The sequence below is a fragment of the Carassius gibelio genome, chromosome B19 (genome assembly GCF_023724105.1).
Source record: "Carassius gibelio isolate Cgi1373 ecotype wild population from Czech Republic chromosome B19, carGib1.2-hapl.c, whole genome shotgun sequence".
Classification (NCBI taxonomy): Eukaryota; Metazoa; Chordata; class Actinopteri; order Cypriniformes; family Cyprinidae; genus Carassius; species Carassius gibelio.
This window is the reverse complement of record NC_068414.1, coordinates 35,726,712-35,749,687: the sequence shown is the minus strand read 5'-3', so window position 1 is coordinate 35,749,687 and position 22,976 is coordinate 35,726,712. Positions and strand designations below refer to the sequence as shown.

Sequence of the window (22,976 nt, the reverse complement as noted above, 5' to 3'; positions counted from 1 at the left end):
AAATATGGGGAATCATCTTTAAATGCATGACTTCACGTGCAGTTCACATTGACATTCTCACCAGTATAGACACCGATTCCTTCTTGATGGCTTTACGGCGATTCATTTCAAGACGTGGGAAACCCTTTGAGCTCCTAGCAGACCAAGGTACCAACTTTAAAGGAGGAGAAAAAGAACTAAGGAAGTCATTCAACTCTCTTCACCCTGACCTCCAAACCCAACTCGCTAGCCAACAAATCAAATTCATCTTCAATCCACCCAGTGCACCACACTTTGGTGGATGTTGGGAAAGAGAAATACGCTCCTTAAAGGCTGCACTTCAAGTCACCATTGGTGCCCAAACGGTTACAGAAGAAGTACTTAGAACAGTCTTCATAGAGATAGAGGGCATCCTCAACTCCAAGCCCATTGGCTATACCTCTTCGGACATTGCCGATCCAGATCCTGTGACTCCAAACATCTTGCTGATGGGGCGGCGGGATGCCTCATTACCGCAAGTGGGATATCAGGACACTGAGCTCTTGAGCCGTAGGAGATGGGGACATAGCCAGGTCTTGGCTGACCACTTTTGGAAGCACTTTATCCGGCACTACTTACCCAAACTTGCAGATCGGTGACACAGTCATGATCGTGGACCAGCAACTACCTCGTTCACTTTGGCCCGTAGGCAGAATTGTTCAGGTCTTTCCTGGGCACGACCAACGAATTAGATCTGCAGAAATACAGATCAGAGACAAGACTTACACCCGACCTGTAACCAAGATTATTTGTCTGCCCCCACTCCCTGATTAGCAAAGACAAATTTAGGCAAAATTCACACTGTGAATTTGGGGCGGCTGTAGAATGTGTTCCCCCTTAACACATGGACTCTTCCAGTCACCCCTGTCATCCAGTGTGAAATGGACTATTCCTGAACTTTCCATCGGAGTTCGCAAAGTGACGGAGTAGAGAGCAGGTCGATGAAAACGGGAAGGCAAACTGTCTGAATATTGTAGATAGTTTGTAGATGTAGATACATAGTATTAGTCCAAATTAGAGGAGTTCTATCGATTGTGCGTGTGCGTGCATCACAACGTAAGTGAATATATCATTACTGAGCATTCTTAGCAACTCTAAGGTTTAACGCTATTACGCCTGTATAAGTGTTTACATTTTACTGTTGTTTATATGATTGTGCTCCACCGCAATTATACTGCTACTTTTCAGTATTATTCATGTTATTTACTGTCAATACATGCATATTTAGTCATTACAAATAAGGATGCACGGCCGCATCTCGGGTAGCGCGCATGCGCTCTGGAGTTGTTTACGTTCGAAGATACAACACTCACACAGCAGAGATGTTCACGTGAACAGTTCATGCGCAGTGTTAGCGCACATACATAGTTTGTATATGTTTATACTGGACACCCATTTCCACTTACATAAGTAGTTAGACCTGGATTGTTATATTGTCTGTTATATTTATCTCCATTGAACAGCCATTTTCAAATAAGCTTTATTTAAGTTGTTGTATGTATACATTTAATTTCATATCTATGTTTGTATTTTATATTTTCAGAACCACACATATATGCACATCTAATAAAGACAATTTGGATTATTCAAGTGAGACATCATTGTTCTGATCGGGCAAACTGTAGCCTTCATCCAAACCCGGACTAGCAATAGAGTGCAGATTAACAAGATTTTTCATAGTGAGACTGGGGAAATTCACATCAAACAGCTGCTCCACCAACACTGGCGCCCCTCAGGGATGTGTTCTCTCCCCTCTGCTTTTCTCCCTGTACACCAACGACTGCACCTCTAAAGACCCCTCTGTCAAGCTCCTGAAGTTTGCAGATGACACTACAGTCATCGGCCTCATCCAGGACGAAGATGAGTCTGCTTACAGACAAGAGGTTGAGCAGCTGGCTGTCTGGTGCAGTCTTAACAACCTGGAGCTGAACACGCTCAAAACAGTGGAGATGATCGTGGACTTCAGGAGAAACCCCCCTGCACTTTCCCCACTCACCATCATGAACAGCACTGTGACTGCAGTGGAGTCATTCAGATTCCTGGGAACCACCATCTCTCAGGACCTGAAGTGGGACAATCACATTGACTCCACTGTAAAAAAGGCCCAACGAAGGTTGTATTTCCTTCGCCAGCTGAGGAAGTTTAACTTGCCACAGGAGCTGCTGAAACAGTTCTACTCAGCCGTCATTGAGTCTGTACTGTGTACTTCTATAACTGTCTGGTTTGGCTCAGCAACAAAATCAGACATCAGAAGACTACAGAGAACTGTTGGGACTGCTGAAAGGATTATTGGTGATCCCCTGCCCACCCTTCAAGACCTGTATACATCCAGAGTGAGGAAAAGGGCTCAGAAAATCACTCTGGATCCCTCACATCCAAGTCACCCCATTTTTTAACTTTTGCCATCTGGCCGGCGTCTCAGAGCCGCAAACACCAGAACAGCAAGGCACAAGAACAGTTTCTTCCCCCAGGCAATCATGAACAGTTAAATGTTCCCCACTTATGCTTATGCAAACAAAAGTGCAACATCCTTATATTTATTTGTTACCCCTCCATCCTAGTACATCCCTGCATCTTTTTCAATCCTATCCCATTATCATTTATAGCACAATTGTTTATACACTTATTTATTTGGCTACATTTTTTTTTTCTTTGTCTGTGTGTTGTTGTTTCTGTGTACTGGAAGCTTATGTCACTAAAACAAATTCCTTGTATGCGCAAACATACTTGGCAATAAAGCTCTTTCTGATTCTGATTCTGATTGTAAAACATCTAAAGGTTCTCGGGGTTTGCAACTCAATTGTAAACTAATTAGTTTTGAGTGGTTCTGGCGAGAGGTTAGCTGAAAGATTATTTACTGGTCAAAAGGATGTGAGATCTTTTAACAAGTCAGACCATGGTATATAGGAAAATGTTGTTTAATTTGAGTTAATTTTGTTTATTTTAGTTAAACAAATACTTTTTTATTAACCCCTAGATCTTTCAACCCTCAACATAAACGTACTGAGAATGCAAACAAGTACACAAACACAAGCATACAATCACAAACAAACACTCACAGACACACACACAAGTTTGTTTTTGTGTAAAGTGTGTTCATCCCATACGTGTAATGGTTTTTATACTGTAGAAACTGTATATTCTATGTCCCTTCACCAACCCTACACCTAACCCTCACAGGAAACTTTGTGCATTTTTACATTCTCAAAAAAAAAACTCATTCTGTATGATTTATAAGCGTTTTGAAAAATGGGGACATGGGTTATGTCCTCATAAGTCACCCTCTTCTTGTAATACCTGTGTCATACCCATGTCATTATACAGAGTTGTATCCTGATATGTCACAAAAACATGCCCACACACACTCACACACACACACACACACACACACACACACACACACACACACACACACACACACACACACACACACTCACACACACAAACGTAAACATACAGAAAACATGAACATGCAATATCTCATCATCTCATCATTTCTCTTGAATATGTACACAGTAACTGATGAGTACATGAAGCAGAAGAAACACATAACCTCATAAATGCATTGTGTTTCTAGCATAAACAATTAATATATTTTCTTTTCAAAACACAATAAACATTCTTCTGACTTTTTAAATGCGTACAACCGGTTTGGTTGGAAAATAAAAACTAAACTAATAAATAAAAACATAGTTATTATTATTATTATTATCATTTCGTTCTGGTTGAAAATTAAGATAGATTTTTCGTATCCGTGGGTAAACAAATGGGCTTATGCTTTAATATTTGTTTCACATGTGTGAGCAGCTTATTATATATGAATTACAGCTGATTATATATGAATTATGTATTAGCCTCTACAACAGCCAAAATTATGAAGAAACGTTAATGTTACTAATTTACCCACGCAAAAATAGCAAGCTAATTTTGTAACCCACTAACAAAAAAATACGAAAAATCAAGCTTAGTTTAATAATAATAATAATAATTATTATTATTATTATTTCATTCTGTTTAGCAAACGGGTAATTTTTCATATTTTTTGTTAGTGGGTTAAAAAATGTGCTTGCTATTTGTGCGTGGGAAGCCCTAAAGACGAAAACAAATAAAACAATCGAAAACAAATTTTAATGGACAATCGAAAACAAAATCGTGTTTATTAATTCGTAAATTCAACAAGAGTTTTCCCGTGTCTCTCGTCAGAGTTCATCACACACACAGCGCTTAATTAGTCGTTTTAACGAGAAAACATCTCGTAGCCTATTTATGAGAAAAGATGACGTTAAAACGACATAACATCTCGTTATTACGACATAAGTGAGTGGAGAAAATAATATGTGTGTAATGTAATGCGTCACCGAACTGATCACAATCAACCATGGTGGAAAACAATTCTCTGTTCAGAAGGCTAGAGATATAATTACAAATTAGAGAGGGTAGGTATAATAGCCTACATTATTTGTACTTTTATTAGAGCTGTAATCGGGCCATAAAAGTTAGGCCTGACAGGTTTCGCCCTGAGCCCGACAAGTACATTTTGATTGACAGCTTTTTTTAAAGCCCGAACCCGTTTACAGCCCGACATTATTCAAATGTGCGCACGCCAGCTCTTTTGCCTTTCATCAAGAATGAGTCATTTATACATGTTTTAACATAATTTATTCATAACTGACATAGACTAGACCACTTGGAAGTTGGAATAAAGAAATACAATAAGTCCTCTGTGACATCGTAACATTTCAGCACTCTAAATAGACATAGACATAGTTTTTGTGGAGGAAAATGATTGAATACACTGTACATGTTTCTGCACTCACTGATGGTGCATCATTATATAGGGAGTCGTGGCCTAATGGTTGAGAGAGTTGGACTCCCAATCAAAGGGTTGTGAGTTCGAGTCTCGGGCTGGCAGGAATTGTGGGTTGGAGGAGTGCATGTACAGCTCTCTCCACCTTCAATACCACGACTTAGGTGCCCTTGAGCAAGGCATCGAACCCCCAACTGCTTCCCGGGCGCCGCAGCATAAATGATGAACACTGCTCCGGGTGTGTGTTCACAGTGTGTGTGTGTGTGTTCACTGCTCCGGGTGTGTGTTCACTTCTCTGTGTGTGTGTGCACTTTGGATGGGTTAAATGCAGAGCACGAATTCTGAGTATGGGTCTCCATACTTAGCTGAATGTCACGTCACTTTATTATTCACTCATTATTCTCATTATAAACAAGGTCAAAACTTTTCCACACCTCAGACTTTGCTTTAGTTGCTGGTGCAACCAAAATGTAATCGCCAGAGGCAAGCCTCCGTTACACCTAGCAACCATTTTCACATCTTTCTCGCGCTACACTGTAAAAACTAAAGGTTCCTGGAGGCACCTTTTGGGGTTCTTCACTTCGCCAGACCGGCGGAACCGTCTGAAGAGCCTCTAGGCACCGCTCTAAATGGGGGTGGTTCTCTGAGGAACTTTCAATGGTTAAATGTTGTCTTCAGAAGTTCTTTTGTTCGCTATTTATTTCTATAAAAATTAAAATAAAATGCAGAAGAAGCTGCAGATATAAAGCACTTTAAATTATTTTGAAGCTTAATAAGCTTTCCTAAAGAAAGGAAGGAAACATTGTGGTTTAGTGTCTGCACAGTTCCTGAAGCAAGTTTTATTAACAGGTGTTTTACAATCCACATCACACTCAGTGATGATTCGCTGGATTAGTAATTTGGTCGTTTGTTTTTGTATTTCCGTTGGTAATGATTTGCTCTCGGTCTTTTAAAAGTGATTAACAACAAAATATCCATAGTATTAGAATGAGAATGTCTAATCAAATTATTGTACCCGATGAGATATAAATAACACAAAATTCACTGTTGTTTGCACTAGGGATGTAAACGATTAATCGACGATCGATAAATTGTTGATTAGAGATGCAATCGATTAAGGCTGTTGATGGTCGGTTAACTGATGTAATGTTGGGCTCGTGATCAGAACACGTGCGAGCGGCTGTGAGTGACGGTGTCGTGGGCCAGAAAGTGCAGTGCCACTTTTGGATTGAAATATGGAGAATAAACTAACATTTTAAAAGGCAGCAAATACACACCCTCAACTTTACCGCCGCGGGAACGGTTCTATAAAGTATTATTCTGGTTGAGTAACAACTGTTACACTTCTGAATCATGAATTAATCATCTCAAAGGCCTGTTACAAATTAAGCCTTTTCCCATTATTATTTGATTCACGGGACCGGGCACCGGATGTCTTCAGCAGGGGTTCAGATAAAAAATCGGCAGCTGGCAGCAGGAAGTGGCTGCCATTGACAGCCGGAAGGCAGTAACTGGCAGCCGGATGGTAGGCGGGACCTGCCATTCAGTGGGAGCCAATCAGTATCGACCAACGTGGGCGCAACCAATCAGATATAACTGCACCCAAACGCTTCAGTAATGGTTGCGATTGATCAAACGGTAAGTTCAGAAATTGGTCATCGGAGTAATTAATGTTTTTTTGCGTTGTAAGTTTGATTTTAATTGTTATCTTGGTGAACGACTTGGTGCCTACTTTGATTTAATTGTTCAATGAAATCTAATTAGTGGTAGCAACATTGTTTGTGTACCTTGTTAGGGGCCTACCATTAACTTCAAATTACGTTTGACGTACCATTAAATATTAACGTTTGTTAGCGTGTTAACAGTCTATTGAATAATATAAAAGAATGTTGTTTGACTGGAATGATAGAAGATAAATGTGCAACACTATCCATATATTTTTGCATGTTTCGTCTTTCAGGAGATTGTGTGATATACATTAACTTAAGAGTTCTTAAGAGTTTTTTTTTTTTTTTTTGCACTATTGAGGTGTGTTTTCTCTAATACTATACATGTGCAGAAGTTGTAAGCATGTGAATGCAAAACAATTTTTTTTTATTTTTTTATTATCTATACAAAATATAATGGACCGGTTCATAATTCCTTATAACTTTTAGGTCTAGTTTCACAGACAGGGCTTGGATTAAGCCAGGATTAGGCTGTAGTTAAATTTAGAACATTGAAGTAGCTTTTGTAAACATGCATTTAGAAAAAAAAAAACATTACTGATGTGCATCTTGAGATAAAACCATGGCACTGACACCTTTTTTTTTTTTGTAATGCCCAATAGTTGCCAGATGCTGTCCTGTTGGAAATTCTTCTTTACGTGATACTGGAGGAGGGATGATGCCACATTACTAAGTCCGTCTTTGGTTTGTTCCAAATTCAGAAGTCTGTTGTACTGTATACAGACTCCTTTCGAAAGCGGGCACAATCCAGCTGGCTTGACTGAGTATCTTCTTTTACATATTTGATTAGAGGTTTAAAAAGGTGCCATAACATTACATTTCCCAGTTGCCATGTCTGAATGTTTATCTTTGTAATAATGCTGTTTTCATGCTCCTCATCTCAATATACAGGTGGAACAAAATGGAGAACAAGTCTAAGCCATGTCAGGAATACAACAAAATGTACACCCTGCAGACACTGCGACGAGGTTTACAACAACTGCTTACCAGGTGTGCAAATTATGCATGAAAATGTAATCACTGCTCTGTACATGATGACAAGATGCAATGGGAATAATCATTAATATGGCTGTGCATGCATGTCTACTGTTAATAAAGCAATTTAGGTATTAAAGTCACCATTTTCTTATGAATAATAAAATGCAGCAGCTAGAGTTCTTCCTAGAATCAGGAAGTATGACCAGATTAGCCCAGTTCTGTAAACCCTGTACTGGCTCCCTATCAAACATCGTATAGATATTAACATCTTCAATTATATTAATCTGTTTCTTACTTATTCGAAGGTCACTGCAGTCACCCGGATCGAGTATGTATCCAGACCAGATGGTGGATCAGCACCTAGAAAGGACCTCTACAGCCCTGAAAGACACCGGAGACCAGGACAACTAGAGCCCCAGATACAGATCCCCTGTAAAGACCTTGTTTTTTCTTCATTTTGTCACTGGTGGAGTTTTGGTTTTAACAGCAAAAACAAACAAACAAAAAAAACATTGAAAATGTTCACCCCAAAAGACACAGGGCCCGGTTTCCCAATAACGCTCACTCTTAGCGTGCTAAGAAGACCTCGAAAGATATATCATACCAAAGTTGTTTATGTTCCTAAGTGTGTTCCCCGAAGTGTCCCTTAGGAAGCTTCTTAACACGCTGCCTCTTACGTCTGACGTCACAAGAGCGCTGTCCAAAGTGAAGGTGCTGAATTAGTTGGCATCGATTGCTCAGGAATCGATTTTCCACTTCACGCGAAGGTGCAATACAGCATTCAGAAAGACAACACGATCTATGCAAATTAAATATTCCTCAAATTATTACAGTAACGTTTATTTTAACATATTTTAAGTTATCAGTAAAATATAGACTATAAATTTCCCGTTGTGCCACTTGTGCCGCTTCTTGACATGTGTTTAACGACTTATAAAAACTATATAATACACTTTTATATTAATGGTAAGGTACTTTACAATCAGAATGGATTGTCAAGCAGCAGTTACTTCTGTTTAATGCGGTATTGATTGCAATTGGTTTATGTTTTTAATAAAAAGCAACCTATCTACAATGAACAAACACAGAGAGAATTAGATAGAAAATATGCTGGGGAAGCAACGTAAACAAGGGCACCAAGCTTCTCGTCAGCGGAACTTGAAGTTTTATTTTATGGCCGCGTCTCCCTTTCGCGATATTTCCTCCCGATCAATCACTGATGGGTTGGTGATAGAGATAAATATAAATAATAGGGCGTTGGTGACAGTGTGGACGCACCTCCACACAGAGGTCTTGATTAGGCCGTAGCCCTCTCCCACGACCTCGATGTATCTCTCTGTAGCCAAAAAAAAAAAACAAAAAAAAAAAAACATAGCGCTGTGCTTCAGGGCTTAAAGCAGAATTCCGCCGCGTTAGCCTGGCAAGAGCAGGTCTGAGAAGGTCCAGCAGCTCCATAATGAGTTATCTTGGGAGGCGATTTTTTTTTATATAGCCACATCAGGCAAAATGTCAAAAGGGCTTAGGTTTTGCCGAATAAATCAACTGACATGGACTAATGGCTCCGCGTCCGGCTCCGTCTTTGATTCAATACAAGGACACGTTGGATCGCTGCTGTGGTCGCTTACTGGACACCACCATGATTACCCATTTATAGATCTTAGCCATTTAGAGCCAAATTGTTTGCCAGATTTTAATTATCAAAAAACTGATTGTCAATTCGCTTTAATTACATTACGAAAAAGCCTAGGCTAATTACCACCATATTAGTTCTGATAACACATAAAGTCAACTTCATAAATAGACCTGTATCCATTGCCAACATAATTTATTATGAGTCTTGAAAAAATAACATAAAATCATTGTTGAGCCACAACATTGTCAACATACCATAGTTTGACTTGTACTTCGCTGGTTTCTAAAGACTGCTGTACAGTAGCATCTTGAGCTCAAACAACACTAAGAGAGAGATTACGAATGCTCCAGACCAACCTTACGAAAGTGTGACTTACAGAAGATTTACTTAGCGTACGAACGTTTTGGGGAACCGGGCCCAAATTCTTGAATTAATGTCTCAATTTCACATGCTATTGTGGCTTAAATGCAATATGCTATATCTATATTATATAAAAGAAATAAACGTGGTGAGACTTATAGTGCTGAATTACAGTGCTGGTATAAATATATACAAAAACATCACTGTGATCAGCTGAAAGCTGCTCGGGAATATTTTTCTCATTAGAACCATACTGTAACTCAATGAAGCATTCAAACTGCTTTATAATGCAAATTATTATTATTTTTTATTTTATTTGTTTATTAGACTACTTATCTTGTAGCCTAGTTTACATTTGATCTACTGTCAAAACTATGCTGAATAGCCTACATAAGCCAATATAACATAGACTAGCCATAGCCATACTGAGGGAACATTGTGATAGTGCATAGGGAAGATCAATTAGAGAGCATGTAGCTCTAAAAATAAATAAATAAATAAATAAAAAACCAACCAACCACAACATAACACTATATTCAGTGAACATTTAAAGTAATGACATGTTAACTGAACGAATCTTTAGGCCCTGAACAAGAGGCTGAGGTCAACGACCCACATACACGTTTAGCTTTCTAAAAAAGCAACATTATTTGAGCTTAGAGACTTATTATTTTAGTAACTTGTTTGACCATAGACACTAAAGAAAAATCAAGAAACCACGTACACTTCTAGTGATCGTAATTCGCGCCAGATTGCATTAGTGCGTGCTACGTTGATGTTGCATTGACCAATGAAAACACGTCACCAACACACTTACATTTTAAATAATTATCAGGTTCTTATAATTTTACTGTTTTAAATATAACATTTTATAGAGTAAATACACCACATAAAGTAGTATCCATGTTTAACTATACAGAGTAGTATTTTTATTTATTTGTATTTCTGATTGGGCGGGCCAGCTGTAAATGTGGGCGGACCCAGGCCCATCCAGGCCCGCCCACAGCTCCGCGCCATCGTTCGTTTCTGTTTCTGTTCCTGCCAAAATTTAGTTTTTGGGTTTTGGATGTTTCATTTTTAAATTTATGAAAGCTTCAAGTGCAGTTAATTGTTTGTACGTGTATACAGACGACGGCTGTGTTGAAGCTCTTTTATTTGCCGTCAAATAAAGTACAGTAAGAGCTCTGACGACACTGGAGTTCAAAGAAAGTGAAACTAGCTTAAACAACAATTGCAACGATCAACCAAAACAACAGAATATTTATTGAGCTGTTTTAAGATCCGTGTGATCACATCTTATACTCACAGGTAAGTGACAGAAATATAAGAGAGATCGTCCTCAAGAGGTTTGTAATGGAAGTGGTCTGGTTTAGCTAGTTTCAAACTGGAACAAGTTCACGTCAAACAATCCAGTAGTTGTTTACTGCATTGAAATGGTGCCAGAATTGTGTTTAAAGTTTGTCATTTGATTAGTATTACAGCAAAGTTTGGTTTTATTGTCACTGCATGTGACATTAAGATTGATTGATTAAAGAAACAGGAAGTAAATGAGCTGGAGAAAGAATAACACAGGCCTGCTACACTACAGTTTAAATTCATGTTTATAATAAACAATATGAAAATGACTCTTGACCATATAATACATCTAATATGAAGAGAGATATATTTTTGTTGTAGAATATATTACTTGTACTTTCTTTAATGTAAACAGAAGGTCATAGTTCAGATTTATGAGTCTTACTGTGTTAATGGTTTCCCTTGCTATTAATGTTTACATGAGATTTGAGCAATTTAATGTAAATATTAATTAAATAGTCATAATCCAAATCAGTTTTAATCTTGAAAAACAGAAAATAACGTAACTTGAATGTCACTTTCCTTCAGAGAGTAATAAGAGTGAATAGTTGTTAACAAGAATGAAAGGACTGTATCTTCTTTGAAAATATCTAATGTCAAATAATAATCATATTAACATTTATTAATTTAGCTGACTAAAAGTGACTTACAATTGCTATATATGTCACATGCCTCTGGAGCAAATAGGGGTAAAGTGTCTTGCTCAGGGACATATGTGGATATGAACCCAGGTCTCTCACACCAAAGGCATGTGTCTTATCCAACACCACCCCAGATAAGAATAAGTTTATACAAATTGTTGCAAAGCACCTTTACAAAAAAATAAAGTTTCTACAATATATTAATAAGCAAACCAAACTCTGACCTGTGAGATATAAGATCTCATTTAAACCACAGTGATCACGTATACATTCAAATATACAGCAAATGGGTGTTTTTTATCAGTTAATTGAGTATTATTTTATATTCTGAAATACAATGTTTGTGTTTTAAAGGGAAAAGCAATGGCAGAATCTTCACCATCAAACGAACCAGGAAAAACCAGGAGGACGAGTATAAATTACCCTCCATGTATGTCAATAACCCAGAAAATAATGACTTGCTCTTCTTATACAGTAATATTGGAAATACAGTTCAGGAATGTACAGTTCTAGTGCTTTGTATTACTGATTAACTTAAAGTTTGTTTTGCAATGACCAGATGAACTCTTGCATTCTTAAATTTGTTCAAAGTTTGTATCTAGACGGTCTTTTACATTCAGCCAGCTTCAGTTTGTGCATTATGGGATTCTTTATAAACTGTTCTTGATTACTTTTCTTCTCTCTGTCTCTATTTAAAATATAAATCATCATTATTTCAATAATTTATACAAATGCTTTTCAAACAAAAATATTTTAAGATGAATGAGAAACTTAAAGTGTGTCGGAACTAATAGTCATGTGATTTATCTTTATATATCTTCTCTTTCTTTCCAGTCATGTCATCCTCCAGTGGTCCACTGTCTGAGGAGCTTCAGTGCTCTATATGTCTGGATGTTTTCACTGATCCAGTCTCGACTTCATGTGGACACAACTTCTGCAAAATCTGTCTGAATGAACACTGGGACAACAGCCAGATCTACAGCTGTCCATACTGTAAATACACATTCAAGCAAAGACCTGATCTCAAGATTAATACCACACTCCGAGAGATTGCTGATCCCTATAAAAAGAAACCTCCTGAGAAAACAACTGAAGTTCTGTGTGACATCTGTGAGGAAAGAAAGCTGAAAGCGCTGAAGTCGTGTCTGGTGTGTCAGAGCTCTTACTGTGAAACTCACCTGGAGCCTCATTTGAGAGTGACACGTTTGAAGAAACACAAACTGATGGATCCTGTGAGTAATCTGGAGGACTATATATGTCAGAAACACGAGAGACCTCTGGATCTGTTCTGTAGAGATGATCAGACCATCGTCTGTCTGTCCTGTACTGATGGAGATCACAAGAACCACAACACTGTGTCTTTAGAAGAGGTAAACACTATTCATAATAAAAAAGTTCACTTATGAATTTAAATGGTCATTACTCACACTCATGTCATTATATCAATTACATTTTCTGTTTATAGACCGAGTTGATGATCCAAGACACACAGCAGATGATCCAGGACAGAATCAAGAAGATTGAAGACATCAAACACTCAGCAGAAGTCAGACATGTGAGTGCTTGTTAGTGGTTGCTACGATATAATTAATGTCAGTAATATGAACTGTGCATGATGCAGACAACAGCACTAATAATCTGTTGATTGATCTGGTTGAGCAGAGAAGCACACAGAAGGATAAAACAGCTTGTATCGAGCTCTTCACTGATCTCATCCGCTCCATTGAGAGACATCAGACTGAACAGCTGGAGATGATGGAGGAGAAGCAGAAAGCAGCAGAGAAACAGAAGAAAGAGCTGATTGAAGAGCTGGAGCAGGTGATCACTGAGCTAAAGATGAGAAACATTAAACTGCAGCAGCTTTCACAAACTGAAGATGTCATACAGGTCAGTGAACATCTCTCTGATCAGTGATAATGCAGTATATGACACTGTCTATAACACTCCTCGTGCTGAAGGATTTCTCCTCTCTCCTGCTGTAGATTTACTCATCTCTGAGCAGCCTCAGAAACACCAGGAACTGGCCTGAGATCAGTGTGAACACTCGTGAGAATCTGGAGAGTCTGATGAGAGATCTGACTCAACTGAAGGACACTATAGATGAGAAACTTGATCAAACAAGTACATCTATACACACAACACATTGACCTGATAAAAACATGATTTACACATACAGTGTACTGTATACAATTATTGGTAATACTTTAGAATAATGGTCCATTAGTTAATGTTACTACATGAACAAACAATGAACAATACATTTATTACTGTATTTATGAATCTTTGTTAAGGTCAGTTAATGACACAAATACAGTTATTCATTGCTAGTTCATGCTAAATCACAGTGCATTAACTAATGTTAACAAGCACAACTTTAGATTTGAATAATGCATTAGTAATGTTGAAATGAACATCAACTAAGATTAATAAATGCTGTATTGTTCTTGTTTAGATCATGTTAACTAAAGTAGTTAACTAACATGAACTAATGTACCCTTATTCTAGAGTGTTACCCAATTATTTTAGTATAGTTTTAATGCTCGTCTATAATTCCACACATACATATCTCAAAGATTTGCTGATGTTTTATTGTGTCTCTACAGAGCTGAAGTGGATGCAGCAGTATGCAGGTACAGTGCACTAGATTCATTACTGCATCACAATCTGATTAAATCTGGAATCAATATTACAAATATCATCATCACAAAACATCTACATTAAGCTGTGATTCTTCTGCTCTGTTTTCTCAGTGGATGTGACTCTGGATCCTGATACAGCTCATCCTGAACTCATTCTGTCTGATGATGGAAAACAAGTGAGACTTGGAGAAATTAGACGGAGACTCCCAGACAAACCAGAGAGATTTGATTACTGTGTCTGTGTCCTGGGAAAGGAGGGATTCTCCTCTGGGAGATTTTATTTTGAGGTGCAGGTGAAGGGTAAAACTGATTGGGATTTAGGAGTGGCCAGAGAATCCATTAACAGGAAGGGACAGATCACACTGAGACCCAGTGATGGACACTGGACTGTGTGGCTGAGGAATGGAGATGAATATAAAGCCTGTGAGGATCGTCTCGTCCCTCTGTCTCTGAGAGTGAAGCCGCAGCGGGTCGGTGTGTTTGTGGATTATGAGGAGGGTCTGGTCTCCTTTTATGATGCAGAGTCCAGATCTCATATCTACTCTTTCACTGCTCAGTCTTTCACTGGGAAACTCTATCCATATTTTAGCCCATACCTTAATGATGGAGGTAAAAACTCACTACCACTGATCATCAAACCTGTCATGAAGGAACATTAATTTATACATGAAATAGGATCAGTTATTTTTAAAATCAAAATGTTTTTTTTTTATTATTATTTCAAATCTGATAATGTATGTGGTGTTTCTCAAGTGATTAAAGTTTTTTTCATCACATATTTTACAGACAAAATGTAATGCTTGTCTTAAATGTTTAATACATTCTTTTCCCCCCAACACTTATGACTTTTCTACACCATTTTCACATCTTCTGCTGACAAGGTGAAACTGTCTGTAAAATGTTTTCATCAAAACGCACATTAAAGCCTTTATAAACTGTTGTATCAAGGTTGTTTCAGTCATCTCTGCTACAAAACATTCTGTTACTGACACACACACACACACACACACACACACACACACACACACACACCCCCAGCCTCATTCACAACAAACTGAGATACAAGGTGTATTCTGACACCTTTCCATCAGAATCATCATTAACCTCTAGAGCAACTTGAGCTACAGGAGCTTGTCTGTTGGATCGATCCTCACAGGCCAGAGCTTTCCCTCTCCAAGTGAACCAATGAGCCGCCCATGACCCTGGGAACACCCAACAAGAGCTGCACAGTTTTGGAGATTGTCTCTGACCCAGTCGTCTAGTCATCACAATTTGGCCCTTGTTAAACTCGCTCAAATCATTTATGATAATTCGCCCGATTATGGGCCTAGAGAGAGTAAAGGGTGCTTGTCTCCAAAAATCTGTTTTGCACACCTGTTTTGACCACCACCCCTCCCTGCCAGAGCCCATCTTTTTTATGATCCTAAAAGGAATTTGGCGGGAGGGAAAAGTTTTTGTCTGGGGGGGGGGGGGGGGGGGGGGGCATTGAAAACGGTTCCAAACTATGTACAAATTAAATAAAAAGAAAACTAGGTTACTGGTTATTTATCTAAAAAAACTAATACGTTGATACGTTGGAGTCCAAGCTTGTAGCATTACAATTTAAAAGGTGTTAAGAGTTTGTTACCAGTTAGAAATAAAAACAAGGTCACAGAGTTTATAGCATTTGTACCTTACCTCAAACTAAAACAAAAAAGAAGCGAACGAAAAGCAATTTTGCAAACCAGGAAAGTTAGCGTTTGTCAAGCTAGGTGAAAAGTTAAAACAAAAGAAAAAATGAGGCATACATTTACGCTGATCTCAAAGAAAATGCATCAGACGCCGTCGTTAAAACACCAGCACAAGATATTTGTCAAAACTATGTTATGTTGTACTATGTCTACCACTAACTACAATTTTAAAAATCTATACTTTGTAACTGGCAGAGATTTAAACAAAAGAAAAAAGATATCCCAGCAGAGCTTAACTGACCTCACGAGTCTGGCAAAGAATGCGCGCTCTGGTCCCACTCAAACCACTTCTTCTTCTTCTTCTTCGACACAAAGCTTTATGTGCATTTACCGCCACCTACTGGGATGGAGTGTGGAGCATGGACGTTAATGAAAACTAACTCAAAAATAAAATAAAATAAAATAAATAAAATAAATAATAATAAAACTTAGTATTAATTCTTTAAATCCTGTTAATTAACTCTGTATATTTGAGATACTTAATCTGTGAAACAATTCTATAGTCACATCTTTATTTACCAATTTCTAAAATGAGATCTGATTTATTTCTATAATATGTGCTTCTGTAAATTGTAATCTTTCGTTGTCATATCCAGGGGCGGCGTTAGGGGTGGGCTAAGGGGGCTGGAGCCCTGAATGTTTTCAGTAAAGCCCCGAATGTTTTTATTACAACCATGCCCTCAATGAGTTTTCAAGCCCAATAAAGTAATTTATATTAGAATTTAAATAAATAAATAAATATCTCTCGACTCAAGTCCACAGTGTCTGTAAATTTACCCAAGTAAGTACGCGTTGTCATTCACATCCGACGAAAACCGCCCACTGAGTCTAGTGCTTTTAACTGACATGTAAACTAGCCAACCATCGATGAGCGTCTGTACGATCCAGCCAATGAAGTGAGATCTTTTGGAGGCAGGCGGTTTGTTGGCGTGTAGTATTTTACTAGATCAATTTATTTGAAAATTAAAATGGATATTTCAAAATTAATCTTCTTCTTCTTAAAAAAGGAAGTAAAACCCCCCAGCCAAAACACTTGAATGCCAAGATACAACAGCTTACTTCAGGTATCTGTAACTTTTATATTTATTTTTCGGTTTTAAATTGTGTCTGATTTAATGTTACATTTTGAACATCTAACAGTTAACGGTTGCGCAGCACAGTCTGTAGGGGACACACACACACACACACACACACACACACACACACACACACTTTTTTTTCTGAATGAATCATCCGTTTCTAACGAATCCATTGATTAAATGACTGACCGACTCACTCATTAAGGAAGTGGGCATGCCGCCACCTAGTGGCAAAGTACCATTCTAAGTTTTTTCATAATTTCATATTTCTGTAGCCTATTCCAAATTGTATATTTGATACATTAACCTTCTAATGATTATTTATGCAATTTGTAAGTGCTTTCAAGTCCTCCTTCAAAAATATAAGTGTATAGAGCCCTGCGTTTATAATTATACTTGGCTTTAAACACAGAGATAAAGTCCTTTGACCGGTATATCTTTATAGAGTAAGAGTATGTCAGTGCACTGCTTCATGTTTGCTTCTTATCCCTGTTCTACCAGGACGAGTGTAGCCAGTCAGGCTTGATTGGAAAATAAAATAAAACCGAGACAGACAAAAAAAAAAAGTGAGATAGAGACACAACATCAGCATATGTGTCAGGATACAAGGGATAAACTTTAAATAAAATGTTTTAAATTTGTTTTTATTGTTTTTGTATATTTTAAACTAGGTAAATCTTTCTGATTTATTAAAATAAAAAGTCACATACATGGATCTCCACTTACCCTAGAACCAACCCTGCTTATGACAACAAACTGTTAGAAGAAAGGGATCATTGGGGTTCTATATAGAACCATAGGGTTCTTTACTCAACTCCAAAGAACCTTTCATGCTAAAAGGGTTCTATAATGACAAGAAAGAACCCTTTTGGCACAAAGGGTTCATATCTTGAATTTTGTGATCATTCACATGCATTCATAAATTCATTTGAATACACCGAATAATGCAGTGAAAGAACGCACTCAAAATGCACACGCGCAGTAGCATGACTTCATCATGTAACTTTACATTAGCCTAGATGTGTGCACTTTTTACGCACGATTTGTTTAGTTTTTGAATAAACTTGATACTGTTAAAAGGCACATCATTAAAACAAAAAATACAAGGTCACATTTCACACCTAAACAAGCGTGGAAAATGTAATTACAACTAGCTACTAAATTAGTTAAAAATGCCTATCCATATACAGCTATGATTTGCGAACCCAAACTGACTCAAATGATTCGCGATCCCGCTATGAACTCCCGAACTGATTCAAATGATTCGCGATCCTCAAACTGACTCAAATGATTCGCGATCCCGCTACGAATTCCCGAACTGACTCAAATGATTCGCGATCCCGCTACGCACTCCCGAACTTATTCAAATGATTCGCGATCCCCAAATTGACTCAAATGATTCGCGATCCCGCTACGAACTCCCAAACTTATTCAAATGATTCGTGATCCCCAAATTGACTCAAATGATTCGCGATCCCGCTACGAACTCCAGAACTTATTCAAATGATTTGCGATCCCCAAATTGACTCAAATGATTCGCGATCCCGCTACGAACTCCCGAACTTATTCAAATGATTCGCGATCCCTAAGAACTCCCGAACTGACTCAAATGATTCGCAAACCTGCTACGAACTCCCGAACTTATTCAAATGATTCGCGATCCCGCTCCAACTCCCAAACTGGAGTCAGATGACTCAAATGATTCGCGATCTCGCTACGCACTCCCGAACTTATTCAAATGATTCGCGATCCCCAAATTGACTCAAATGATTCGCGATCCCGCTACGAACTCCCAAACTTATTCAAATGATTCGCAATCCCCAAATTGACTCAAATGATTCGCGATCCCGCTACGAACTCCAGAACTTATTCAAATGATTTGCGATCCCCAAATTGACTCAAATGATTCGCGATCCCGCTCCAACTCCCAAACTGGAGTCAGATGACTCAAATGATTCGCGATCTCGCTACGAACTCCAGAACTTATTCAAATGATTTGCGATCCCCAAATTGACTCAAATGATTCGCGATCCCGCTACGAACTCCCGAACTTATTCAAATGATTCGCGATCCCTAAGAACTCCCGAACTGACTCAAATGATTCGCAAACCTGCTACGAACTCCCGAACTTATTCAAATGATTCGCGATCCCGCTCCAACTCCCAAACTGGAGTCAGATGACTCAAATGATTCGCGATCTCGCTACGCACTCCCGAACTTATTCAAATGATTCGCGATCCCCAAATTGACTCAAATGATTCGCGATCCCGCTACGAACTCCCAAACTTATTCAAATGATTCGCAATCCCCAAATTGACTCAAATGATTCGCGATCCCGCTACGAACTCCCGAACTTATTCAAATGATTCGCGATCCCGCTAAGAACTAGATTTCAGTATTTCATTGTTAGTATTTCTGAAATGGTATGTTGAACACTAAAGTTGTAGTCTTCCTTAAAAACAGAATAAACAGAGAATTTGTTGGCCATTAGAGACGACAGGTGGAAAGATATATCTAATTATAAAGTGATAAAAAAAATATTCTGGTTTGAATATGGTTCACTTGTACACTCACTGTCCCTATCAAATAAACTTCAAGTAATATCTATATATGATAAACTAAACCAGTAATATAACATTAAAATACCATTTTATAATTCAGAGATTACTACAGTGCCTTATGGTGGGGTAAGTTTAAATGCTGACTCAATTTACCTCACAGCATTTGGCTCACTTTGCCCCATAGCTGCCATTATGGAAAAAATAGCTACTGCTGGTTATCAGTTCAGGCTAATTTTTAGCGAAATGATTTGCATGGGTGTATATGTTGCTAAATCACCTATACATGTATGTATCATACATATTTTTAGACCTGGATAAATTTGCTTTGATGTAACAACCATTGCATCTGTTATACTAAAATTGTACTTTGACAAGCCAAAAACAGTTTTTAAAGTAAATGGGTGCCTTCCTCTCCTCCCATGTGTTTCTCTTTTTCACAGTCTGGTAGATATGTTTGGTGGTTCTAAAACATGTAGTTTAATACTATATTTATATAATATATATTATAGTAAAAGTGTACAGTTGCCAAGATGCAGGGGGCGGCTCAACTTACCCCACTCTCCCATACTTCCACTAAAGATGAGGCAGAAGCAGACTCAGAGAGTGAGGAAGAGCTCACTCTTATCAAAACATCTACAATAATGTCTGGAATTATTACAGAGTGTGCTGTCTTCTCTCTTAACTGTATATTTGTAACAACTGGATCATTTGTATTAACCCCCACCCCCCCAGTACCCCTTTTTTTGGTTTGGGCCACTGCCCACTAAAATATCTGTGCACAGCCCTGCACACACTCACATAAACACACACACACACACTCACATATCCCATAGGTTGGTAATTATTTGCTCTCGGTCTTTTAAAAGTGATTAACAACAAAATATCCATAGTATTAGAATGAGAATGTCTAATCAAATGATTGTACCCGATGAGATATAAATAACACAAAATTCACTGTTGTTGGCACTAGGGATGTAAACGATTAATCGACGATCGATAAATTGTTGATTAGAGATGCAATCGATTAAGTCTGTTGATGGTTGGTTAACTGATGTAATGTTGGGCTCGTGATCAGAACACGTGCGAGCGTATTATTCTGGTTGAGTAACAACTGTGTGTTACGTCCATAGGGACATAATTGATTTTGACTTTTGATTACATTAACCATTGGGTTTACTGTGTGTGTATGTGTTTAGTTTGTGATCTTGTTTCTTTCACTCCTCCTTCCTCTCTCTGCTTGGCAGGCTAATGAGTGCCACCTGTCTCCTGTTCAGCTCATTAGCTGGAGTATAAAGGAACCTCCAAGAGCTGCAGTCCAGTGTGAGAGGCTGAGGCGTTCCATCCTTGCAACTGCCATCTTCTAGTTTCAGCGTTGGGATTTTAAGCTCTTGTTTAATCTCTTGTCTACTTAAGTGTTTGTTGACTGCTTCACCTATAGTGTTAAAGTGAAGTTATTGAGAGTTGCAGAGTGTCTGTCATTTTTAGTGTAACTGCTTAAGTGGAAGTGGAATATTTTTCTTGTAGGGAGGTGGATGTCATTTATTTTAGAAACTACCCTTTTTCTCCTGTGTTTGAGTTAGAGAGGAAGTCAGGGAAGTATCTCTGTGCTTTTTCTTTCTCTTTTTGTTTGGTAGGTAAGTTAACATTGAAAACCTTTAGTCAGAGGAAACTTTTTGTTTATTGTTTTGGCCTTTCCCCTCCTGAAGCCTTATATATATTTTCTATTCTGTTAAATAAAATACCTCTGGTTGTTCGCTTAAACTGTTGTTACTGAGCTTTCTTGTGTGTCAGCCCTGGAACTTGGAGACGGCAGTTCTCTCAGTCTCTCTCCACCGTTTATTTGTTACCCCCCTTTTCACCCCTAGATCTCTGTTTTTAAAGGGGTACGTAACATGTTACACTTCTGAATCATGAATTAATCATCTCAAAGGCCTATTGCAAATTAAGCCTTTTCCCATTATTATTTGATTCACGGGACCGGGCACCGGACGTCTTGCCAAGAAAAACCTTTATTCTTATATGTCAGGAGAAAAACTTTGAGAAGATGTATTAATGCCAGGTCTATGTGTTTCCATGTTTCTCTGCCGTAGTACAGTATAAGACTGAGTTTATAGTCTACATCACAGAGAGACTTCCTTGTAAGGTAGAAATTTTAGTCTTTATCCACACTTGTCATCGGACTAGCTTTCACTAAGATGGTAGCCTATTGAAATTACATTTCCAATATGCATGGAAACACTTCCAGAAAATTTAGCTTGTTACATGCAATCATTTTGATTAAGTAAATCACATTTTAACAGCAAAAAAACAAAAAACAAAACAAAACAAAAAACATTGAAAATGTTCACCCCAAAAGACACAGGGCCCGGTTTCCCGATAACGCGCACTCTTAGCGGGCTAAGAAGACCTCAAAAGTCGAAAGATATATCATACCAAAGTTGTTTATGTTCCTAAGTGTGTTCCCCGAAGTGTCCCTTGGGAAGCTTCTTAGCACGCTGCCTCTTACGTCTGACGTCACAAGAGCGCTGTCCAAAGTGAAGGTGCTGAATTAGTTGGTACCCATTGCTCAGGAATCGATTTTTCACTTCACGCGAAGGTGCAATACAGCGTTAAGAAAGACAACACGATCTATGCAAATGAAATATTCCTCAAATTATTACAGTAACGTTTATTTTAACATATTTGAAGTTATCAGTAAAATATAGACTATAAATTTCCCGTTGTGCCACTTGTGCCGCTTCTTGACATGGGTTTAACGACTTATAAAAATTATATAATACACTTTTATATTAATGGTAAGGTACTTTACAATCAGAATGGATTGTCAAGCAGCAGTTACTTCTGTTTAATGCGGTATTGATTGCAATTGGTTTATGTTTTTAATAAAAAGCAACCTATCTACAATGAACAAACACAGAGAGAATTAGATACAAAATATGCTGGGGAAGCAACGTAAACAAGGGCACCAAGCTTCTCGTCAGCGGAACTTGAAGTTTTATTTTATGGCCGCGTCTCCCTTTCGCGATATGTACGCCTGATCAATCACTGATGGGTTGGTGATAGAGATGAGTGCCATCCACCAGGATCTAATCCACGGCATGATGCAGAAGGGCGTTGATGACAGTGTGGACGCACCTCCACACAGAGGTCTTGATTAGGCCGTAGCCCTCTCCCACGACCTCGATGTATCTCTCTGTAGCAAAAAAACAAACAAAAAAAAACATAGCGCTGTGCTTCAGGGCTTAAAGCAGAATTCCGCCGCGTTAGACTGGCAAGAGCAGGTCTGAGAAGGTCCAGCAGCTCAATAATGAGTTATCTTGGGAGGCGATTTTTTTTTTATATAGCCACATCAGGCAAAATGTCAAAAGGGCTTAAGTTTTGCCGAATAAAACAATTGATATGGACTAATGTCTCCACGTCCGGCTCCGTCTCTGATTCAATACAAGG

General features: G+C 38.3%; 1 protein-coding gene across 28 annotated transcripts in view; it reads left to right on the top strand.

The window, feature by feature from the left end:
• Positions 1 to 22,976, top strand: part of LOC127978666 (E3 ubiquitin-protein ligase TRIM39) — a 138,899-nt gene that overhangs the window by 109,960 nt on the left and 5,963 nt on the right. For 3 of the 28 annotated variants that reach the window (XM_052583490.1, XM_052583491.1, XM_052583485.1), the window contains exons 6-10: positions 11,875 to 11,950; positions 12,355 to 12,890; positions 12,986 to 13,075; positions 13,183 to 13,407; positions 13,503 to 13,641. The exons of 8 other annotated variants lie outside the window; for them this stretch is intronic. In XM_052583490.1, coding sequence (XP_052439450.1) covers positions 11,875 to 11,950; positions 12,355 to 12,890; positions 12,986 to 13,075; positions 13,183 to 13,407; positions 13,503 to 13,641 — 1,066 coding nt within the window. Of the gene's footprint in view, positions 1 to 11,874; positions 11,951 to 12,354; positions 12,891 to 12,985; positions 13,076 to 13,182; positions 13,408 to 13,502; positions 13,642 to 14,123; positions 14,151 to 14,270; positions 15,103 to 22,976 lie in introns of those variants that run through there. 17 more of the 28 variants (XM_052583501.1, XM_052583497.1, XM_052583494.1 and 14 more) reach the window with 16 other exon arrangements.